General features: G+C 38.4%; 1 protein-coding gene across 1 annotated transcript in view; it reads left to right on the top strand.

Annotated features, from left to right (window-relative positions):
* PTPRN2 (protein tyrosine phosphatase receptor type N2) overlaps nucleotides 1-18,737 on the top strand; it is a 627,414-nt gene that overhangs the window by 569,091 nt on the left and 39,586 nt on the right. Inside the window, exons 16-17 of the mRNA XM_056484320.1 lie at nucleotides 4,268-4,341; nucleotides 12,500-12,577. Of these exons, the coding sequence (XP_056340295.1) occupies nucleotides 4,268-4,341; nucleotides 12,500-12,577 (152 nt within the window). The remainder of the gene's footprint in view (nucleotides 1-4,267; nucleotides 4,342-12,499; nucleotides 12,578-18,737) is intronic.

Here is an 18,737-nt window from a genome sequence, read left to right on the forward strand (position 1 = left end):
CCTTTAAAGCACAGCCTGGGGTTGTGCACCAAAGATGGGAACACCTGAGCAGATGGTTGTGTGCATTATCCATTACAAATGTATGTGCAAATAGTGCTCTGAAATGAGCACACTTGAGCAGTTCAGAGCAAGGAAAAGTTCCATTTTCTGCAGATCATCTATAGGCAAAATAATGAGAATCAGCAGATTATGATTCTTCATCATCTTCAGGCTGCACCACTTTGATTTCTTAGTAGTTCTTCACTTTCTTTATTCAGTGGAGTCCTGTGTAATGCTCTGTGTAAAAAAAAAAAAAAAAAAAAAAAAAATCAGCCTAAATCTAGAAGGAAGAAAATTATGATCCAGGCAGGATGTGCCAGGCTGATTGCTGTAAGATTTGCTTTATTCTGTGATGCCTGGATTCAGACGACTCAAATTTGCCCATATTCTTTATTTTTCAACCTTATCTTAGTTGGTTCTGTTCCTTCAGAAGTATCTGATTAAAAGGAAACAAAAGACAGAGGGAAAACGTGACTCTTACAAGCTTTCAATCTTCATCCAACAAGAAAAATAATCTTCATTAAGCTGCAGGGCCGCTGTGAGAGAAGTAAAAGGTGGAGATGACATACTGTTGTATTAGTCACTGTTTAATAATTCAGATATTGACAATATAACAATGACATTTTATTCTCAACTAAGTCATTTTGGCACAGGAATCCAGTGTTGTTTGAGATGCCTAAAGTACTCAAGGCACCCAGGCAGAACTAGTAGGTGTAACACCAGCTCTGTGGGGACTTGTGACCCTCCTGCCTGCTAGCCCAAGATATCAGTAGGACTCTCAGATATCAGAAGAAACCTACAATGAGGCATTGAAACCAAGATTTTTGGATGTGAGTCTGTGAGATTGCAGATCAGGATGCCTGAATTTAAGTGTCTCCACGTAGCTACCTCCATCTGAGGCAGGTGTCAAAGCACCTGGCACAGCCAGTGCAGGGACATCAGGTGAGCTGTGCATGGCCAAAGCTGGTGCTTGGTTCACAGTGAAATGAATAGCTTTAGGATGCCACTGTGTATCATGTGTGAGATTCAGATGCTGGTCTAATAGGGTAAAAGTCTTGGGGTCTTGTGTCCTGTCTGTTTTCCTTGTGCAATGTCTCACCTACCCTACAATTTCTCAGTCAGTGTTCATGTTTTGCCACCTAAGTCAAGCTCCATTAACCACTTCACATGAAGACATCTATGTGTAGATACCAAAATTTAGCTTTTTCACTCTATAAATTGAGATTTATACACTGCAAACTCATGTATATTTGCTTATATCATGTTCTTGATGCTCTGTCCTCTATACTTTATAATTTATATTTTACATGTATATAAAATGCAACATTGGGTTGTGTTTCTCTGGACCTACAGGTTGATATTAACCTTCTTATTTAGGAAGCTTCTTCTGCCACATATCCATGTATGCATTTTGCTTTTCTTTCAGTAGCTTGGCTGAAGCAATAGCAAATGCAAAGCAGTTCAACATTCAGCAGCAGCTATTGTAGATACTTAAAATGATGACCAGTTGTAGCTTGGCCATATTACAGTAGCTTGTAACAGCATTTGTCTTTTCTCTAATTTTTTATTACCAACCCTCTCCTATTTCTTCAGTCTCTTTCTTTCTTTCTTTCTCATTTTTTAGATTGATCTTATGTATCTTCCTTTTCTGATATACTTTCCTCACTTATATTTCCTGCTTGTCCTGCTTCTCACATAATCAATATTCAGTTTGCAAAATAAAAACAAATGCTGTACATTCAGCATTTTACCCATAGTTGCTCATTGTTAACATAATAAGCTGATGTCCATGGTATTCTGTTAGGTTTTTTCTTTTTTCTTTTTTCTTGCCGTGCCTGCTTCAAAGAGCTATTAGGCAAGTTCCTAGAAGCTTTGAGGTGATAACAGGCATAGACAAGCACAATCTGTTCATTGCCAATAAGAATGGTTGATGCTGCAACTGAAGCACACATGGGTGCAAACTCCTGATATATGCAGCAAAACATGTACAACCTTTTGTGCACACCTCTTTTTTCCAAAAGCAAATACAAAGTCTCAACACCTTTTCACTACCAAAGCCTTAATATGTCTCACCCTCTGATAAAGCCTCCAAGACAGCAAGATAATGACATGGCACACTAAATCAGAGGCTGGATAAAACACTGTGTTTTTAAAAAATAGATCACTGATCTCACACCTGACTCTTATTGAGAGTCACCCTGACATCTGTTTGCTAAATACTGATGAATCACTGTCTGCTCTCTCTCCTTCCTCCTTCATCCATTTGAAAGCATTTCACACGTTTCCTTTGGTGATTAGTTCAAACACTTTTGCTGTTCAATGCACAAGGCTTATCCTGAGTGCTTGCTTAGCTTAAGGTCTGTGAGACACCACATTTCCTGCACGTAACCTGTGTATCTCCTGCAGAGCCAGAACGTTTCAGAGCTGCAATTCTTCAAGCACTCTGACAATGCTCTTTGCAAAGTCTCCTATAAAAAATATTGGGTAGCCCAAGATCTCAGGTGTCATAAGTTCATATTTATGTTTTGAATTATTTTGTGCAGTGGTGCCAAAGTGGGGTGGATATGAGTAATGTTCATGAACATGTTCTCTTTCTTCTCTTCTTCATCCTCAAACCTTAGCAGGGAAAGTAATTTTATGTGAATAGTAGAGAATATCTCTTCAGTTATTTGATATGACTTGTCCATCACTAATCATATTCCTGGAGAAGACTGCTGACACTGTTGGGTGAGATTGAGTGACTATAAACAACACTCTTACAAACATCCCTTTGTCTTGCTCATCTATTGAACTGCAATGGTATTTCTGTTGAATAAACCTAAGCAGAGCCCAGACTCTCTATCACTACCTTCCTGTATGCTCCTTAGAATGTTTGATAATTCATTTATTGCCCCCTCATTATTAAAACAATGATTGGTACTTAACTCAACTTGGAATCCTGGTGTTGAGAGGTGTCACAGGTCACTAGAAAATACACTCTTATTTTGTCTATTTGAAAAATCAATAGAAAGATCCTCTCCTCTCAAAACATCATATCTGTGTTCAGCTCTAGAGGGTTACAGAAAGAGCAGCTCCACAACCTCTTTCTACCATATACTGTTAAGGGTAGGTTTCCTGAGAGGTATAAATTGTGCTGGTTATATATCAGGTGCAAGTTGTTTGAGATTCATATGTAGATTTAGACATCTCTCAAATTATCTGAGTGTGGTCTGGGCTTGCTTTCTTTAGGCAGTGGAAAGAGATGGCATTTCTTGAACACAATTTGGCCTGTTTGTGACAGCTAAATCAGGGTGAAATGATCATCACATAGAAACATTTCTTTTTTCATAACAAAAAGTGAGTCTGGATGATTGGAAGAGATGCAGACATCTGTATTGTCTCTGCCTGAGTATAAACAACTAAAACTCATCCATTATATGTGTTCTGATGTAGAAATTGTTTTTATTTTTTTAAAAAGGGACTAGAGTTTGGGGTGTACCAGCTTTAAATATAATTGAGCTAGCACCAGTAAGATCACAAGTTAAAAAGTGATAAAATAATCTTGATGATGGGCATACATAACATGAGTATCTCCAGAACTGCTGTTTTCTTTACTGGTGTCTGAAGTAGCTATAGTAACAACAGTGTAAGATGTCTGTGTGTGCTCCAGTTGTACTTACAGTGGAATTGTTGGCATTTCTCTCTCCCATGATCATCTCCAAGTCATGTTGTCTCCCCATATCACTAGTGGAGCACCACACATGCTGGTCTTTGACAAGGACAGATTAATTTACTGTCTAGCTCTCAACTGTTCTTCCATGTTCCTGCTGTTCATATTTTAGAGAAGCCAGGTGGACCAAGTGCCATCAGCTCCCCTCTTCCATGACCCTGCAAGCACAGGAATGTTTGCTATAATACTGGGGGTTTTTAGTGATTTGCCTGGTTTAAATCTTAAACTCCCTGAAAGAAGAGATTCTCTTTTTCCCTATGAAATGTTGTAGCACATCACAGTGCATCCCATGAGGACAGGCTTTGTGACACTGAGCCTCTGGAATATCCCATTGCTTCATTCCTGAGTGAGGCTGTGATGCTGCAGCTGTATCAACCCTATGGCTAGGTTGGGAGTCAGAAGGAAAAATCCTTTCTGATATTCACCTGTTTTGAAAAGCACATTAATCTGCCTTTTAATTGTCTAACATAAAATGGGTAGAATACTGGTATAGAAACTTTCTTGTTTTCTCTTTTGCAGATGACCATTCCAGGATATGTCTGAAAGGTGAAAGTAGCCACGACAATTCAGACTACATCAATGCCAGTCCAATTGTAAGTATGGTAACCTATGAGAAGTGTATATTCCAAATAGTGTATCCTTGCCATTCCTTGTTGTCAAAATTGGTCACTCCAGGCACCTCACTGCTAATCTCAGGTTGTAAGCACCTCACAATACTGGTGTTTCAGCCTCTCCTTTCAAATTGAAGGGAAGTATATATGCATGGAATACCCTTGAAGTTTATTCACTAAGAAAAAGTCACTTGATAACCCTCATTCTACCTTGCAATGCTGTCAGTTTTTCTGTACTTGATCTTAGATATTATTAGCTTGCAGATTATAAAATTCAATGCTTTACTTTAATGGAGCTTTTCCTTCTCCTGAGAGATAAAAATAGCTTGTTCTTTTTTGCTTTGTCCTACTAGCTACAGTAGGAGGAATGATTTCTGTAGGCATGGAGAGCTGAGCTCCACAGACTTCTGAGCTTCTTCTGCATTAGGAAGTGACATTTCCTCTTATCTTTCTTCCTCTGTTGACCTAGTGATGCACAGTCTGGTGGCTCTCCTGGTTCCTCTCTGAGCTTGCTGTTTTGAAAGCAAGAACAGGATCCCCTAGCCCCTGTGTATGCATTCCAACTGCAGAGTAGGTCAGTCCAGTTGTTTTGTCCAGATACTCCAGTGTGGCCCAGCTGCCACTTCCCATGACTGTGTGAGCTGAATGTGAATCCTTTTCTTGTCCATGAAAGGGACAAGGAAAGGGAGAAAAGGTCTCTGTTTGTAGACACTAAACAGGTACAGTAATGCCAATGGCATTGCCCTGTCATACCATCTCAGGGGAAGTGTCAGCAAATCCATGTGAAGGAGGAAAAAGGCACTGTGTCCTTGACCTCTGAGGGACTGCTGGTATTGCAGTCACTTTTTCTCACAGTTTTTATTCACATTAATTAGGCACCAAAAAGTTACAGGCAACTGTGAGAAAGAACTGAGGCTGGAGAATAAGATCTCTCTGCAGTGGGCTGTATTTGCCATTGCTGGCTCATTTTCCTGGGGAGTATCACTCCCCCAGTTAAATGACTTTGTGTGGGCAAGGCAGCTGACAATTTGCAACAGCATGAAATTGCAGGCTGCTTCCTTCCAGTGTTGTTGACAATACTTTTTTTCTTAAAAAACAACTACATAGAAGCTGTTCCCTGATCTTTGTTTCAGCAGAGTTCAAAGCTTCATTTCCTTCAACACATAAAAGTGCTTTATTCAAAGAATTAAAAAACACAATGAAGCCAAAAAACATCTTTGGGATATTTTTGTCTTTTGCTTAGGGTAGAAAGGAAACCAAAGCGCCTGCATGTTGTTTTCATTTCAGAGGACAAGGGTAGATATCACAAATTAGAGTTTTTAAACTGCTTTTAGGTAGGTCTCTGACTCTAGACCAAGCTCCCTCTGGCACCAGGATCAGGGGATCACAGTTGTGTTCCAAGGAATGTGAATCCTGCTTGTAAAATCATACACAGAGGTCCAGCTCCAGGGTTTCAGTGTTCTGCTTGTGTCTTCAGGACCCAGCTGGTGAGTTATGTTTGGTCAAGCCTTCATCTGATAGTAGAAACTGAGAGGTTTTGTGGGAAGGACAGGAGTGGGAGGTGATACTGGAAGTGAGATATTGTATTCTTGTAAGAGCTTGGTTGTAATTCACATGGCAACAACGTGGTATCAAAGTGGAATTACAGCATCTGTAGACAGGGCTAAGTCACTAAGAGTTCAGTGTTGACAGCAAGACAAATGGGTTTTTACTGAAAAACTGGGCTTCTGCAACTTGCCCAAAAGTCTGTGTAGACACAGCTTAACTAGTTTTAGACACAAATTTGGCTGGAGAAGGGGGCAAATTCTTGCATGTGTGTATATCTCTGTTGCAATTGTAGTTTTGGATTATAGAACAACTATTTCTTTAATTCCACTGAAGAGTAAAGTATAAGATTAACTAGTGTTGGAAGTGAAGAAACAGGAATAAGACATCCCATTGACAAAACTGGGAAGAGATTTTCTTTATCAGGATGCCCAAAGCTCATGCAAGCACAGGGTCCCTGCTCCCACAGCTTTAACTCTTGTGTTTTTACAGAGGGTTGTAATCTTGCCTTTCCATCCAGCTCTTAATAAGGGTCCTTCTGCAGAGTTAGAACATATTTATTTTTCGTAGTTTTCCCAGACTCAAGAGTTCTGTTCAATACAAATCACACTGATGAACCAAAAATTCTTATGGCTGTCTTTGTATCTCTTACAGAAATACTTCTGTGCCCTGAATAAGTGGGTTCATAAGTTGAGCGTTTCATTAGATTGGGACAAGTGCCCAGTAACTTGTATAGCTAAGAAGAACTGGCAAGAAAAATTTCAAGTTCCTCTTCGTGGTAGGATAGAGACCCTACTGTGAGAAGTGCCACAGCTGCCATTTGTGTAGACCTGCTATTCCAAGGAAAGAGATGCTCCAGTTGGTCACATGAGTTTGCTCCACTAAGCCAGTAGTCATTTTGCTATTTTGAGTGCAATAGATCAAAATGTATTTTTGAAGGTGGTGCAGTGGGGGGCTCATAGGAGGAAATCCCTGCTTTGCAAGCCCATGTTCTGGAAAGCTTCCCTGCAAACTGCTGAATTTCAAGCCAAATTAAATGTTCTCAGATTAGTGTAAACATATTTGTTAATCTAGTGTAGTTCTTGTATTAATGAGGTCGAATATAGAAGTGGCAGAGATTCAGTCTCTGTTCTCCCCACTTCAAATGCCTACTACAATATTGAATTGGGCACTTGCTTCTGCAATATTTACTGTGCTTATACAGCCAGTGAAGTCTAGGCTGGACATGTGTGCTATTTCTACTGCTGTTTTCTTGAGATATTTTCTGGGAGCAGGCACACATTTAGTCTGTCTGTGTGAGCACACTGTGGATGTGGACTATCAGTACAACTGCTTTCACTCACTCTTGCAAAAATCCTACCATTTTTTTCCTTCAGACTGTTTCAACTTAAATAACCTCAGTCATTATCCTGTCAATACAGGGATGCTCCTGGTGCATTTGCTCCTTGCAGTGCCTGGATGAGGAGTGAGCCCTGTTGTGAGATGGGCATTGATAGCACAGGATCAGTATGGGATGAACTGACTGGAAGAGGCTTTTTGCTCCCCACGTGTGGGAGCTGTCTGCTGCAGGAAGAGTGTAAAATAAAGTAATTATATTTCAGCTTCAGAGAGGGAGGCTGCCAGTCCTGCACATGTTGCTGGGTATCTCCAGCTTCTGGGTCACTGGTCCAGTCTCCAGCAGGGGCTCACTCAACCTTCACTGAAGTCTAAATGAGTGCAGCAGCTCACTGTAAAAAACTCCCTGTGCTAGACAATGAGCTGGCCACCTGCCCACATGTTTCTTCCTTTTAAAAATTGCTGCCCCCCCTCAATACCTCAATACCTCACAGTAGGTTGTGAAAACTGGGGTTATGTTGGTGGCCTCACTGCAGCTGGGAGTGGGTGAAGGGAATCAAGAAAGATTTAGTCCAAGTTCTTCCCATATGTCCTTTATTTCACTGTAACATGAGGCCAGGCAAAATGAGTCCCTAGGATAAATTTGCAAGGTAAAAGTGAGGTAGAAATCTGTTTCCCTCCTCTCTGAAATAACATAAAGTACTATGATAATAACTCTGGTATCGGCAGCTGAATGAAAGGCTTGCAATTACTGCACAAGGAGACCCTGACTGTGCAGAATAAAACTGTGATAATTACTTCTGTCATATTTGTACTTAGTCCTCATTAAATTTCAGGAAAATCATCCACTAGTAAATAATGTGCAATCTTTGCTTTTAAATCAGAGGTCATGAAAGTAAATGGGAAATTCTGTTTTTCCTCATAGGGTGTCTGAGAGAGAAAAAATCCCATCAACTACATTTAAAAACTCAGTTTGCTTATTATTGAAGACAGCAGACTGAGGAATGTCATTAGCATGACAGTTTGTTCAAATACAGCATACAAATTTCATCAGCAAGAATAGACTCTGAAATTCATAATGGCATAGACAACCAGATTTGCTTCTTTCATTCCATTAGGGGCTTAAAAGGAAGGATTTAAAAAATTGTTTTAAATTTTAATTCAAACATGAAGATGAGGACTAGTCTACCTTTTTAATTTTAATGCTGAGATGAATGATTACAAAGTTCATCTGCATTTGCTGGATATGCTTTCTTTTGCAAAAACAAATACACTCCTTCTTTTAGAGACTGTCTGTACTTTGTGTAATAAATATATGCATGGAAGTAGATTTTCTTGGTGTTGTAAACACATTAAGTCTGGAAACCACACAGAAGCTTGGATCCATACAAATTTTTAAGGTGTTAATCAGATTTCAACTTCCTTTCTGTCATATTTGGTCTACACTGGATTTCATTATGATCTCATGATTCAGGAATATTTCAGATGGACTCAGGATTTAGATGAAGGTAAATATGATATGACTGAAAGCACATCTCACCCAGCATTTTTCTCTGTGGAAAGTAAAGATCTAACAAGCTGAAAGGAAAGGTAAAAGGAAGGAATTAATCAGTGTTATCATTTACATGAAATTTCAAAATGGTCATTGATGCCTATTGACACTTCTACTTCAATTTGCAGTTTTACAAGACAGCTTAAAAAGAAACTCCATGTACCACTGTCAAGGATTTACTCCCACAATGTATTGATTTTTTACATTTCATCAGCATTATCAGCGAAATCATGCAGCAGCAGAATCTCTATCAAAAACTCAACAAAATTCAGAATTCTTCAGGGAATCCTTGCAAAGTCTTAGAATAAGGCAGCTGGATAATAGAACTCTTGAAGGAAGAAGCAGCTTTTATTCTGTAGTAAAGCAAAGGTGGAATCCTGATCTGATATTAACAAGATGCAACCAGTTGTGATAATATTCTTTATAATCTATATTCTATATTCTGTATAATATATTTTCCTCCTTTAGGGTACTGTAAGTTAGCTTATACTACAAAGCCCTGTAGGAAAACACAAGCTGTACCACTAAAGTTTTCTCTAGTTTTAATTTTCCAAGAAGAAATCTCAGTGCTCCTCCTTTTTCTTTTCATTTGCTTTTGATACTGGTAGTGATGGAAATCAGTGCAATCAATTGCAAGGCCAGTTATAATCCTTGACCCCTAATATAAAATAATGGAAAAATAGATTGAAACATTATCACCAGACTTGCCTTTGCTGTACTGCAGCAGAAAATGAGAATTCCACCATAGTAGAACAGTTGTAATAATTGTTGGTTTTTCTTTCCAACAATGGTTGTTCGATCCCATTCTGATGTAAGCCTTGTGAACTTGGTGCTTTGATGTGGAAATAGAGGGAAAAATCATGTTCTTTTTGAACAGTTACTATTAGGGTGATTTCTGAGGGTTGTTCTGATGTAAAATGTTAGCAAACAATCAATTTTTGTTTTAATACTTGATTGTATGAAGTCTGGAGTCCTCCATTCTTCTCTGGAGAATACATTTTCTATTTTATTTTCATGAAGTGAGAAATCTGAGAGATTCTTGAGAGAAGGTAATGACTACTGACATAAAAAAACCCCACCTTTTACTTGATCCTTGATTAGTTAGTTTAAAACCCATTACTGATTTTATTTCTTTATTCAAACTTCTGTTAACTTTGATAGATTAAGATGCCCTTGGTGTTCTTGGTGACCTTGAGAGAATAAAAAAGAACAAAAACATTCAAGAACTGTCCCTTGCCATCACCTACTCATATTAAATTGGATGTGACAGGACTAGAAATTTTTCACACTTTTCTTGAAATCCGTGGTCTTTTAAACAGCGCATGTAATAGAAAATTAATGAAACCAGGAACTCCATTTAATTAGTTTAAACTTTGCTCTTATTTTTGTTCAGTTAAAGATCATTTAATAGTGTGATAGCATTTTCTGCCATTTTCTATTTGCTCCAAGCAATAAGAATTTCTGGTCATAATTGTTTTTTATGCAACACAATGTGCTTGGAATGTAATAATTGTAATTGTCTTTTGAATTATTGTTAAACTGCTGATATACTTCACCACTCTGTGCTTATTGTAATGTTTGCCACATTCCAACAGCACCTTTGTGACAGAGGTTGATTATGCTGAAATGCCAAGATTGGCCTGTTCCTGATTTATCAGCTGAATGTTTAGATATATTTTCTCCATCACAGCACTGTTTGCATCATCCTTGATTTCTGCCTTTGTTTTCTGGCATGCCTACTTTAAAAAATATCATTTAGGAAGAATTCAAAGTAAATTAAATTTTTTCTAAAGTTTGGTGTATGTGCTGTTGGTTACATCTCCAAGCCAAGCTCTAGCCTGTTGGAAAAGTGACATCATTTTTGAGTGGATGCAGCCCACAACAATTTCCACTGGGAGTAGTACATCCTCCTTGGTGTAGGTCAATTTTTCTAAGTTAAGATTTTTAGTTCCAGCATAGGAAATCATTTCACCACAAGGTTAAATCCTGTGGATCTTTGGGATTCAAAACAAAACAACAACAAATCATTTCAACTGTAATGGAGAATAAAATACCCCCTGCTTTTAAGCTTGACTTTTCTTGATCACATTTGCTGTTGTTTTCAGCTGTGTTTAGTTCAGTGTCTCAATTCTTACAAAACAAAACAAAGCAAAGCAAAGCAAAACAAAACAAAAAGAGTTGCCCCTTTTGAAATGTGTCCTAAGGGCTTTTTTGTTAATACTGATTTCTGAAGAAAGCTAGTTTTCCTTTGTCTCAAAATACCACAGTAGTAAATGTCCTGCTATCAGAATTGCTTTTGTCAAAAGGCAAAGAAAGCAAGGTTGAAATTTGTTGTGAGCAATTGCTTGTTGGGAAGATTTATTTGCTGATAAGAGAAGCATCCCAGTGAAACTTGGAATAAAATGATGGTATTGTAGACATCCTGGTCAAGGTTTTTTATGACTATGGGTGCTGAATCAGAAGTAGGCTTTTAGTCTAAATGGATTCAGTGACTTTTACCTGTGTTGTGTTGTCATGGAGAATTTTAATATTAAGTCCAGCTTAATTATATATCAGAAAATTAGAAACATAAAAGTGTTCCCTTCCTTTTTGCAACATTCATCATATTGTTGTTCTGTTAGAATAACTTACATCTGTTCTTTTATGGTTCTTCCCTCTTTTATGTTGCACATAATTATGAGGTGCCTTCTTTTACGCTGACATGTACCATCACTGAAAATTTTGATAGGCTATGAATAAATTCAGGAGATGCCTGTTAATGCAAATGTGACTCACATTCATTCTTATTCAGATCTTTACTTATAGAACAGAACTGTGTATTGAGACAAATTCTGCCTTCAGCTACATGGGTATAAGTTAACTCTCACCGACTTCAGTGTCACTGAGTCACACCCACACATCTCAGAGCTGAAATGGGTCTCTTTTCTTTATGTTCAAAGTTTTGTCCTGCCCAATGCAGGGTTAGAATGAGTTTGTTTGTTTTTTAATCCTATCAGCAGATCTTCTTTTTCAGCAGAATGGGTCCTAAGATTTAGGACCAAGAAAACCACCCATCAGTTCGAAAACATTCATTGTAACACACTAATCCTATTTACTCCTGATGGCTTTGTTTCTTAGATTCTTTATTTTTTCTGCTCAGTGAATTTTCTGCTCCTTGAATTAAACATAATAATTAAGGTCTTTAAGCAGAACTTCCTCCATTGAGGCCAAATCCATGCATTTAGATAAATCAGCTAACCAGAAAAAGCCAGAAACTGAATTTGTTCCCCATTTTTGCTGGTTTTTAGTTACGTGTGCCTTTGACTGGCATGGTGGAAATGGAGAACATATTTAGATGTGTGGAGCATTCTTAACATTCAGTGTAAAAAAATGTTTCAAAAGGCTCCTAGGTTGCTATGAAACCACAAATACTGTTCTCAAATAAATGCCTTTGTCAGCCACCATAATGATCTTACTCTGCATATTGAGGCCATGGGACATTGCTCATCACGTGTGCTGATACTCATCTGGTCATCAGTCTTTTGGGGGAAAACTTCTCCTCTGAGCTTACAAATAGAAATAAAACACTTTGCTTGCCAACAAAGGATGGAGAGACCTGACAATTCCTTTAGGAAGTCCCTTGTTCTGCCCTCCCAAACTTTCTGTCTCTAACACTGCAAGGGATTTGCTTTAAATAAATCCAGTCTGTGTTATTCTTCCTTATTCCAGATGGACCATGACCCTCGAAACCCTGCATATATTGCCACCCAGGGCCCTCTCCCTGCTACTGTTGCTGACTTCTGGCAGGTAAGTTAAATTAAACATCTCTTTGAAAACTGAATTTATGGCACAAGTTTTCCTGTGCTTCTTGTAATGTAATTTGTGTAAAAGTATGTTGTGCTTGTAGGTGAAATAATCTTAATTCAAGTGTCTTTTTAAAATTTAGTACATGGATATTCAAGCCATTTATGTATCTGAAAACCTCAGGGTGAAGTATTCATATTTTTGTGCCTGGTCTCTGTAATTAAATTACTGCCAGGTCTTTAGAGATTTTCAGGGGGCCTGAAGAGTGTAGCCATAATTCATTGTCATTCTCCAGATGAGAAAGGACCTAACACTGAGTGCCATGAATTTTCCATTTAAATCTATTCCACACATGTCCCAGTTCTCCAATGTGCTTGAATCCTTATGCATTTCCCCTACCACAGGCAGTTAGGACCCAGCTGTATAAATTTAAGTAGGGGCATAATATTTTGCAGGATTTCGGCTAAATGGAGTAGATATTCATGCACAATTAGGAGCTTACAGGTATTTTGGTGCTCTCAGATTTGGACCAACACATCTTGCCAGGGTAGATGTGTGTGATGGTGTGATGGATACCAGTGTTAGATATTCCTTTGGAAGTGCAGAACTGTGTCTGAAAGTTTACAGAAGCTGCCTGGGGAGGAGGCCAACTGGGGCTTATTATCAACATGAACATATGCTTTTATTTTTTGTTTTGCATTATGAATTTAGAAGTTTCTGTTCTGAAGATGAGAGAATGTCTATGTGACAATTTCAGAAGTGTCATTGTATTTTAAGAGTTTCCATCAGTTGAAATCATCTCTTCATCTGCATCACTTGACCTATCATTAAAAAGTATTAACTGATCCCTAATTGAAGACTCTTCTCATGTCACAATTTTTCTGATGATAAATCAGGACATTTTAAAAAAAGTTGTTGAATTTTGGATGTGTGGATATTGAAGTGCCCTGTCCAAGATACTTTGAGACTGTTTTCTAGAAGGGCAGAGGAAATGTTTTCTGCTTGAAGTCAGGTGAGCTTTTAGTCTGGCTTAAATTTTCAAGTAACTTGTGATTTTTGTCTTTACTGTTTGGTAATTAGCTAGAATTGAGAAGACTGATCTTTTTTGCTTGGCACATGAATTCATTCTAACAGGCATGATACTTGAAAATGTATTTGTTAAGTTACACATGCAAAATCAAACAGTATGTTGGCTATTCTTCAATGACATTTTACGATTTCTGTGGCCCAGGTCTTTAACTGTTAATTTTTTCATATTTGTATAACTATGTTGTGTATGCTTTGATCTGTAAATGCCCCTTTACATGTTGAAAAATACATGTTTTTATTTTTAAATACGACATTTTAAAAACCCACTTTGAGTAAGCATTGCAGAAATCAGAATCAATCATACAAGCATAGTATGAAGGATATCTCTGAACACACCAGTTTGAAAAGTTATGCAAAGTTTGCATGGTCACAGAAACTACAACTTTGTTTCTTTGTTCTGTGGCACAATCTTTTTCATTCTAGTTGAAAGATCTCTTCCTTTACTTTCTTTCCTCATGCTGTTTTGTGTGGAAAAGTCTTCACTTTCCTTCTGCTCTTCTTGCTATTTCTCTTCCAGTAATCCATCAGTGAAAGTTCCCTCCAGCTCCCCACCAGATTTGCTGTAAACATCTCAGAAACTGTTTGGGAGTTGTGGTTCAGCTTGGGTTTGAGTGTGGCTGTATGCATTTCTGATGTGATGCTCTTTTACTGTTTCTTCTGTTAGGTTCCATAGAAAATGTGCTTTCTGATGTTTATTTTGATGATGTCTGTCATTTCAACATAACAATCTACCTGTGCCAGTGTCCTGGTTTGGTCCATTACCATGTTATTAAACTTCCTGCAGATCACATTTCAATGTGCCAGTTCTTGTCCCAAACTTTTTACACAGCCCAGGGTATGAAGCAGATGTAATAAACATGCCAAGAGAGATGAGCTCCTTGCAGAACACTTCATCTAGGACCACTGAAATGAAGGAGATCCAGTGTACAAGTCCAAAGCCATGGCTTGAACATGTTGCAGTTTATGCCCAGTTGCAGGAGAAAAGTTAATTTCTGTTTTTCACCTAATAGTGCCTATTTTAATATAAAGCATAGGAAACCTGAACTTGCTATGGAAAATAGTCTTAAATCCTGTCAGGGCACAATCAGTTGATATTTATACTTGGATACAGTTTTCTGTAGTTTATGGTGCTTCCATGATGCTGCCACCAGGGATTGTTTAAAGATTTAATTATTCATCTCTGATACATCTTCTCAGTGGTTCTCCTCCCTCTCCCTCCTCCACTTAATGCCAGCTGTTGCAGAGTTGCATTGCTGTTTTCCCCTTTCTGTGCTCAGTGAAGCAGTTTTCTGACTGATAGTGAGAAGAGTGACTGGCTCCAGAGAGATCTGGGACTATTCTGCTGTTCCTTGTCTAAATGCACAATGTCATGCTTTAGCAAGTCCAACAGAAACTCTTGGAGCTTGGCATTACCTTCCATGGCAATATTTACTGGATGCTTGCTTCTTATTTTTGCAGAGATTTAGCTGCTGAGATTCCCAAGGGCCAGGGTGCCCAGTGGGCATCAGCCACTTTGTTGTGTGTTGACTGAAAGGTTGTCCCAGCAAGACCCTATTGTAATTGTTTCCACTCCTGCAGGCATTTCAAGCTGACTTCCAGAAAAGTCTTGTCTATAGAGCATTTGTTTTTCTTGAAAGTGTAAGGCAGCTTTCTTGGCATTTACAGCACAGCTGATATCCACAATGAAATCCAAACTGCTTCTGATCTGTGCTGACTGTCTACATTTCATGCTCTCATTCCAGATATAGTTTCTAAACCAGCTTTCTCTTAAGCTTTCATTATATTCTCCCACCAATCAGTGACTACCTCTACAGTAGCAAGCAGTCTGGCCTGCTTTGAATGGATTTGAGGAATGTCACAACACTTTGTAAGTTTTACCAAACAGATAATTTCGTTTTGGGTGATCCTTTTTCCTAGTTTTACTGGCAGGACCCTGTAAAACCTGTTATGTTGATCCAGTGCCCAGTATTCTAGTGCAAGTGCTATTAGACACTCAGCAGTCAAATTCCCATTTACTGTATTTGAGTTGCCCAGATCCAAAGACCATAGTTAGCTCAGTGCCTTTGCTTTCTCAAACTAGGCATGAAGCATTTTCATACAACGTTGATGATGTTTGGTCCAGGCTCATGTACAGGTGAGAAAGGTGAGATGCAAGCCTAGTACCACTATGGGATTGAAGAGGCACCAGTTCCACTGATCTCACCAGTGACCACTTCGTGGAAGATTATGTCTTTTTGGTAGGGTGGAGAAGAGCAGGAATCATTCTTCAGTACCATTTAACTTGAGCCACTAGAGTTGGCCATTAGTCTCAGAATTTTTTGTAAAACTTTCTACTCATTTGGGTTTCCAAGATGACCCGAGATGGAAGTTTTTCTTTCAAGGCACAATGTTTGTCCAAATGCCTGGATATTGGTCATTTCCAAATGGTGTCGAATTTGTATATGTTGTAAGAAAAATAATGGCAAAAAAGGCAATAGTCTTACACTGACTTTTCTAATGGCAAAAAAACTCCATGGTTATGTGTGTGTCCCCAGTTGACTTCTCCAGCTCCTTGGATTCTTGGCACAGCTTCTCTAAGTCAGCAAGTGCCAAGTTAGTTCCAACTTTCCTGGCTTACCTATTTCTTTGAAAACTTTCTAGCCTGCAGGAGTTGTGTTGTCAGTCATCTCATTGATCTGTTTTGCCACAGGGCTTCCTAATCTGTCTGGATGCTCTGTGTTTGCGGCTCAAGCAGAGATTTCATCTCTACCGCTTGTCATCTCTTGGACCACTCTGGAAATTTTCCAGCCACTACTTTAATTAATTTTGAAAAGCCTCCAGCTGATTTAAGTCTTCTTTTAATTTTATCTGGTCTTGTTTTCATCTCTTTTTACCAATTACTATTTCTGAGAAATACATCCTTCATTGATTCTATTTTTGTTCAGTGGGAATTCCACCTCACAATTCCGTTTCTTGAAAACTGCATGACTGTCCTCACATGGTATTAATCCATTTTTACCTGAGTGGTTAAACAATTTGTCAGGTCTGTGGGTTGTTTTCTTCTCAGCTGGAAAGAAAATTCATCCTCAGGACAGGTTTTGCTTTGATAGAGTTCCATTTTATTTACAAAGAAAGAACAGAGTTTTATTTCCTTGAACAAAGACAGAATCAAGTAACAGTCAATAACTTCTTTTTTCCAAACCTCATTCACCCAGTGTTTTACCCCCAACCTTTCTTTCAGCTTTTCTTCTATCAGGATCACAATGCTAGTTTGTCGAGCTGTGCTGGTGGTTTCTTTATTCCTTTTACACATTTATGCTGCTTATCAGGATTAATCATCTTGCCTTGATTAATGCTCTCTCTCTGCATTAAGCATATCAGTTTCTAGAGAAACTCACAGGTCCATATGCTTCATGTTTCTCTTGTTTTTGATGATAACTTCTGTAATTTCAGTTATCAGGCTTCATAAAAGAATTTGCTTGTTTCTTACATTTATCTTGAATGAAAGGTGATGATTTTGTCCAGCAGCTTCAGTGAGATTTCACTCATCTCTTTCACATAGCGCTATTAAAATTCAGCATCTCTTTGAACATAATTCAAAAGAAAGAGGATGTAGAACATTTCTGATCTATAACAAGTTTTCGCAGCAGGAGTTCCATGTTGTGAATAATTCTGGAGGCATAACATTTTATTATTTTCAGTGTGTGCTGGGTTATAATTCCACAAAATATTTGACATGAAGTACATGTCTTAACTTGCAAAGTGTTCTAAGAAGCAAGGGATGATAATATGCAAGAAACTATTTCTAAGAGTTAGGATACTTAGAACCAGCTCCTTTCACTGAAAAAACTGTTCTTAATTATGCTGGTTTTATAAATTGTGTGTCTACTAAGGTTTGTCATCTCCAAATGAAAATTTCTGTAGGAGGCCATAAATTTTCCCACTTGAAAATACCCATATCATGTCTTTCTTTCATGAATCTATCCACGTTTGCATTTCTTTCCCTTCCTTCTTTTTGGAGGGAAGTGCATTTTCACATCTTTTTATTTTACCACATTAAGTGAAATAGGGGGAGAAAACAAGCATGTCCTGCCATGCTTCAGTTACCTTAGAAAATGAAATAATATGTGATATATATATTTTTGTAAGCATGTGTTGGGCTCCTGTGATGTCCTCCCTCCATGAAACATAATTAATCATTATCTAAACATTACAGAAGTTTGCAGAAGGAGCAGAGAAATATGATATGCTGAGTAAGTGCACCTGTAACAGTAAGTCATGAGAGTAAGTTAAATACAGTCCACACTCGTAGTGGACACACTGGTAGTTTAGACAAGAGAACTCCATAGATTTTGCCTAAACAGATCTGTAGCCCAGGCTAGATAGAACCCCCGATGTCTTAGTGTGGCAAGGATGACAGAGCAGACACCACTGATGGACAGCACCAAGTCAGAGGAGAGGAAGGCAGACTTCAAGTGCTGCCCCTTTGAGGTTGGGATGCTCCTCTAGAAAGCAAGGAAAAGCTTCATCATCCTACACATTCTGCATCAATGCTTTTCCTTACCCCATGCTTTTCTTGCCCCATCTTTCCTCCACTACTTGTCAGAACATTAAATAGTCTGAAACTGGAAATGCGCTTCAGCCTTCTAGTTAATGCTCTGTCTCTTGCTGACAGACAGAGACCACACTAGAGTGGAGTTTGCACTGTTGTGGCTGTAGTGTGAGGGGAAACCTCATCTCTGTTCCCTTGATTATTTTTTACTTTTATTGCAAGTTAGATGTGAAGTGCAAAAGGGATCCCAAGAGTAAAGTCCATAGCCCTAATATGAACCAGAGTTCAACTGCCATTTGCTTTTTGTTGCCCCAGTCCTGCATTTCTTAATTTAAAACTATGTTTACTTTTCTCTACCCCTGATCAGGAATAAGTTATCAGCATCAGTTCAAGAAACTGACTGCTGATTTCCTCCCAGATCACAATAGCATATTAAGAACTGATTCCTGAATCACAGTCTTGAGGACGTGACAAATCTTTGCATGTCTAATCAGCAACACTTGCTTCTCTCTTCCAGTTTTGGAATTCAACAAAAGAAATACA

The sequence above is a fragment of the Oenanthe melanoleuca genome, chromosome 2 (assembly GCF_029582105.1).
Source record: "Oenanthe melanoleuca isolate GR-GAL-2019-014 chromosome 2, OMel1.0, whole genome shotgun sequence".
In the NCBI taxonomy this organism is placed as follows: Eukaryota; Metazoa; Chordata; class Aves; order Passeriformes; family Muscicapidae; genus Oenanthe; species Oenanthe melanoleuca.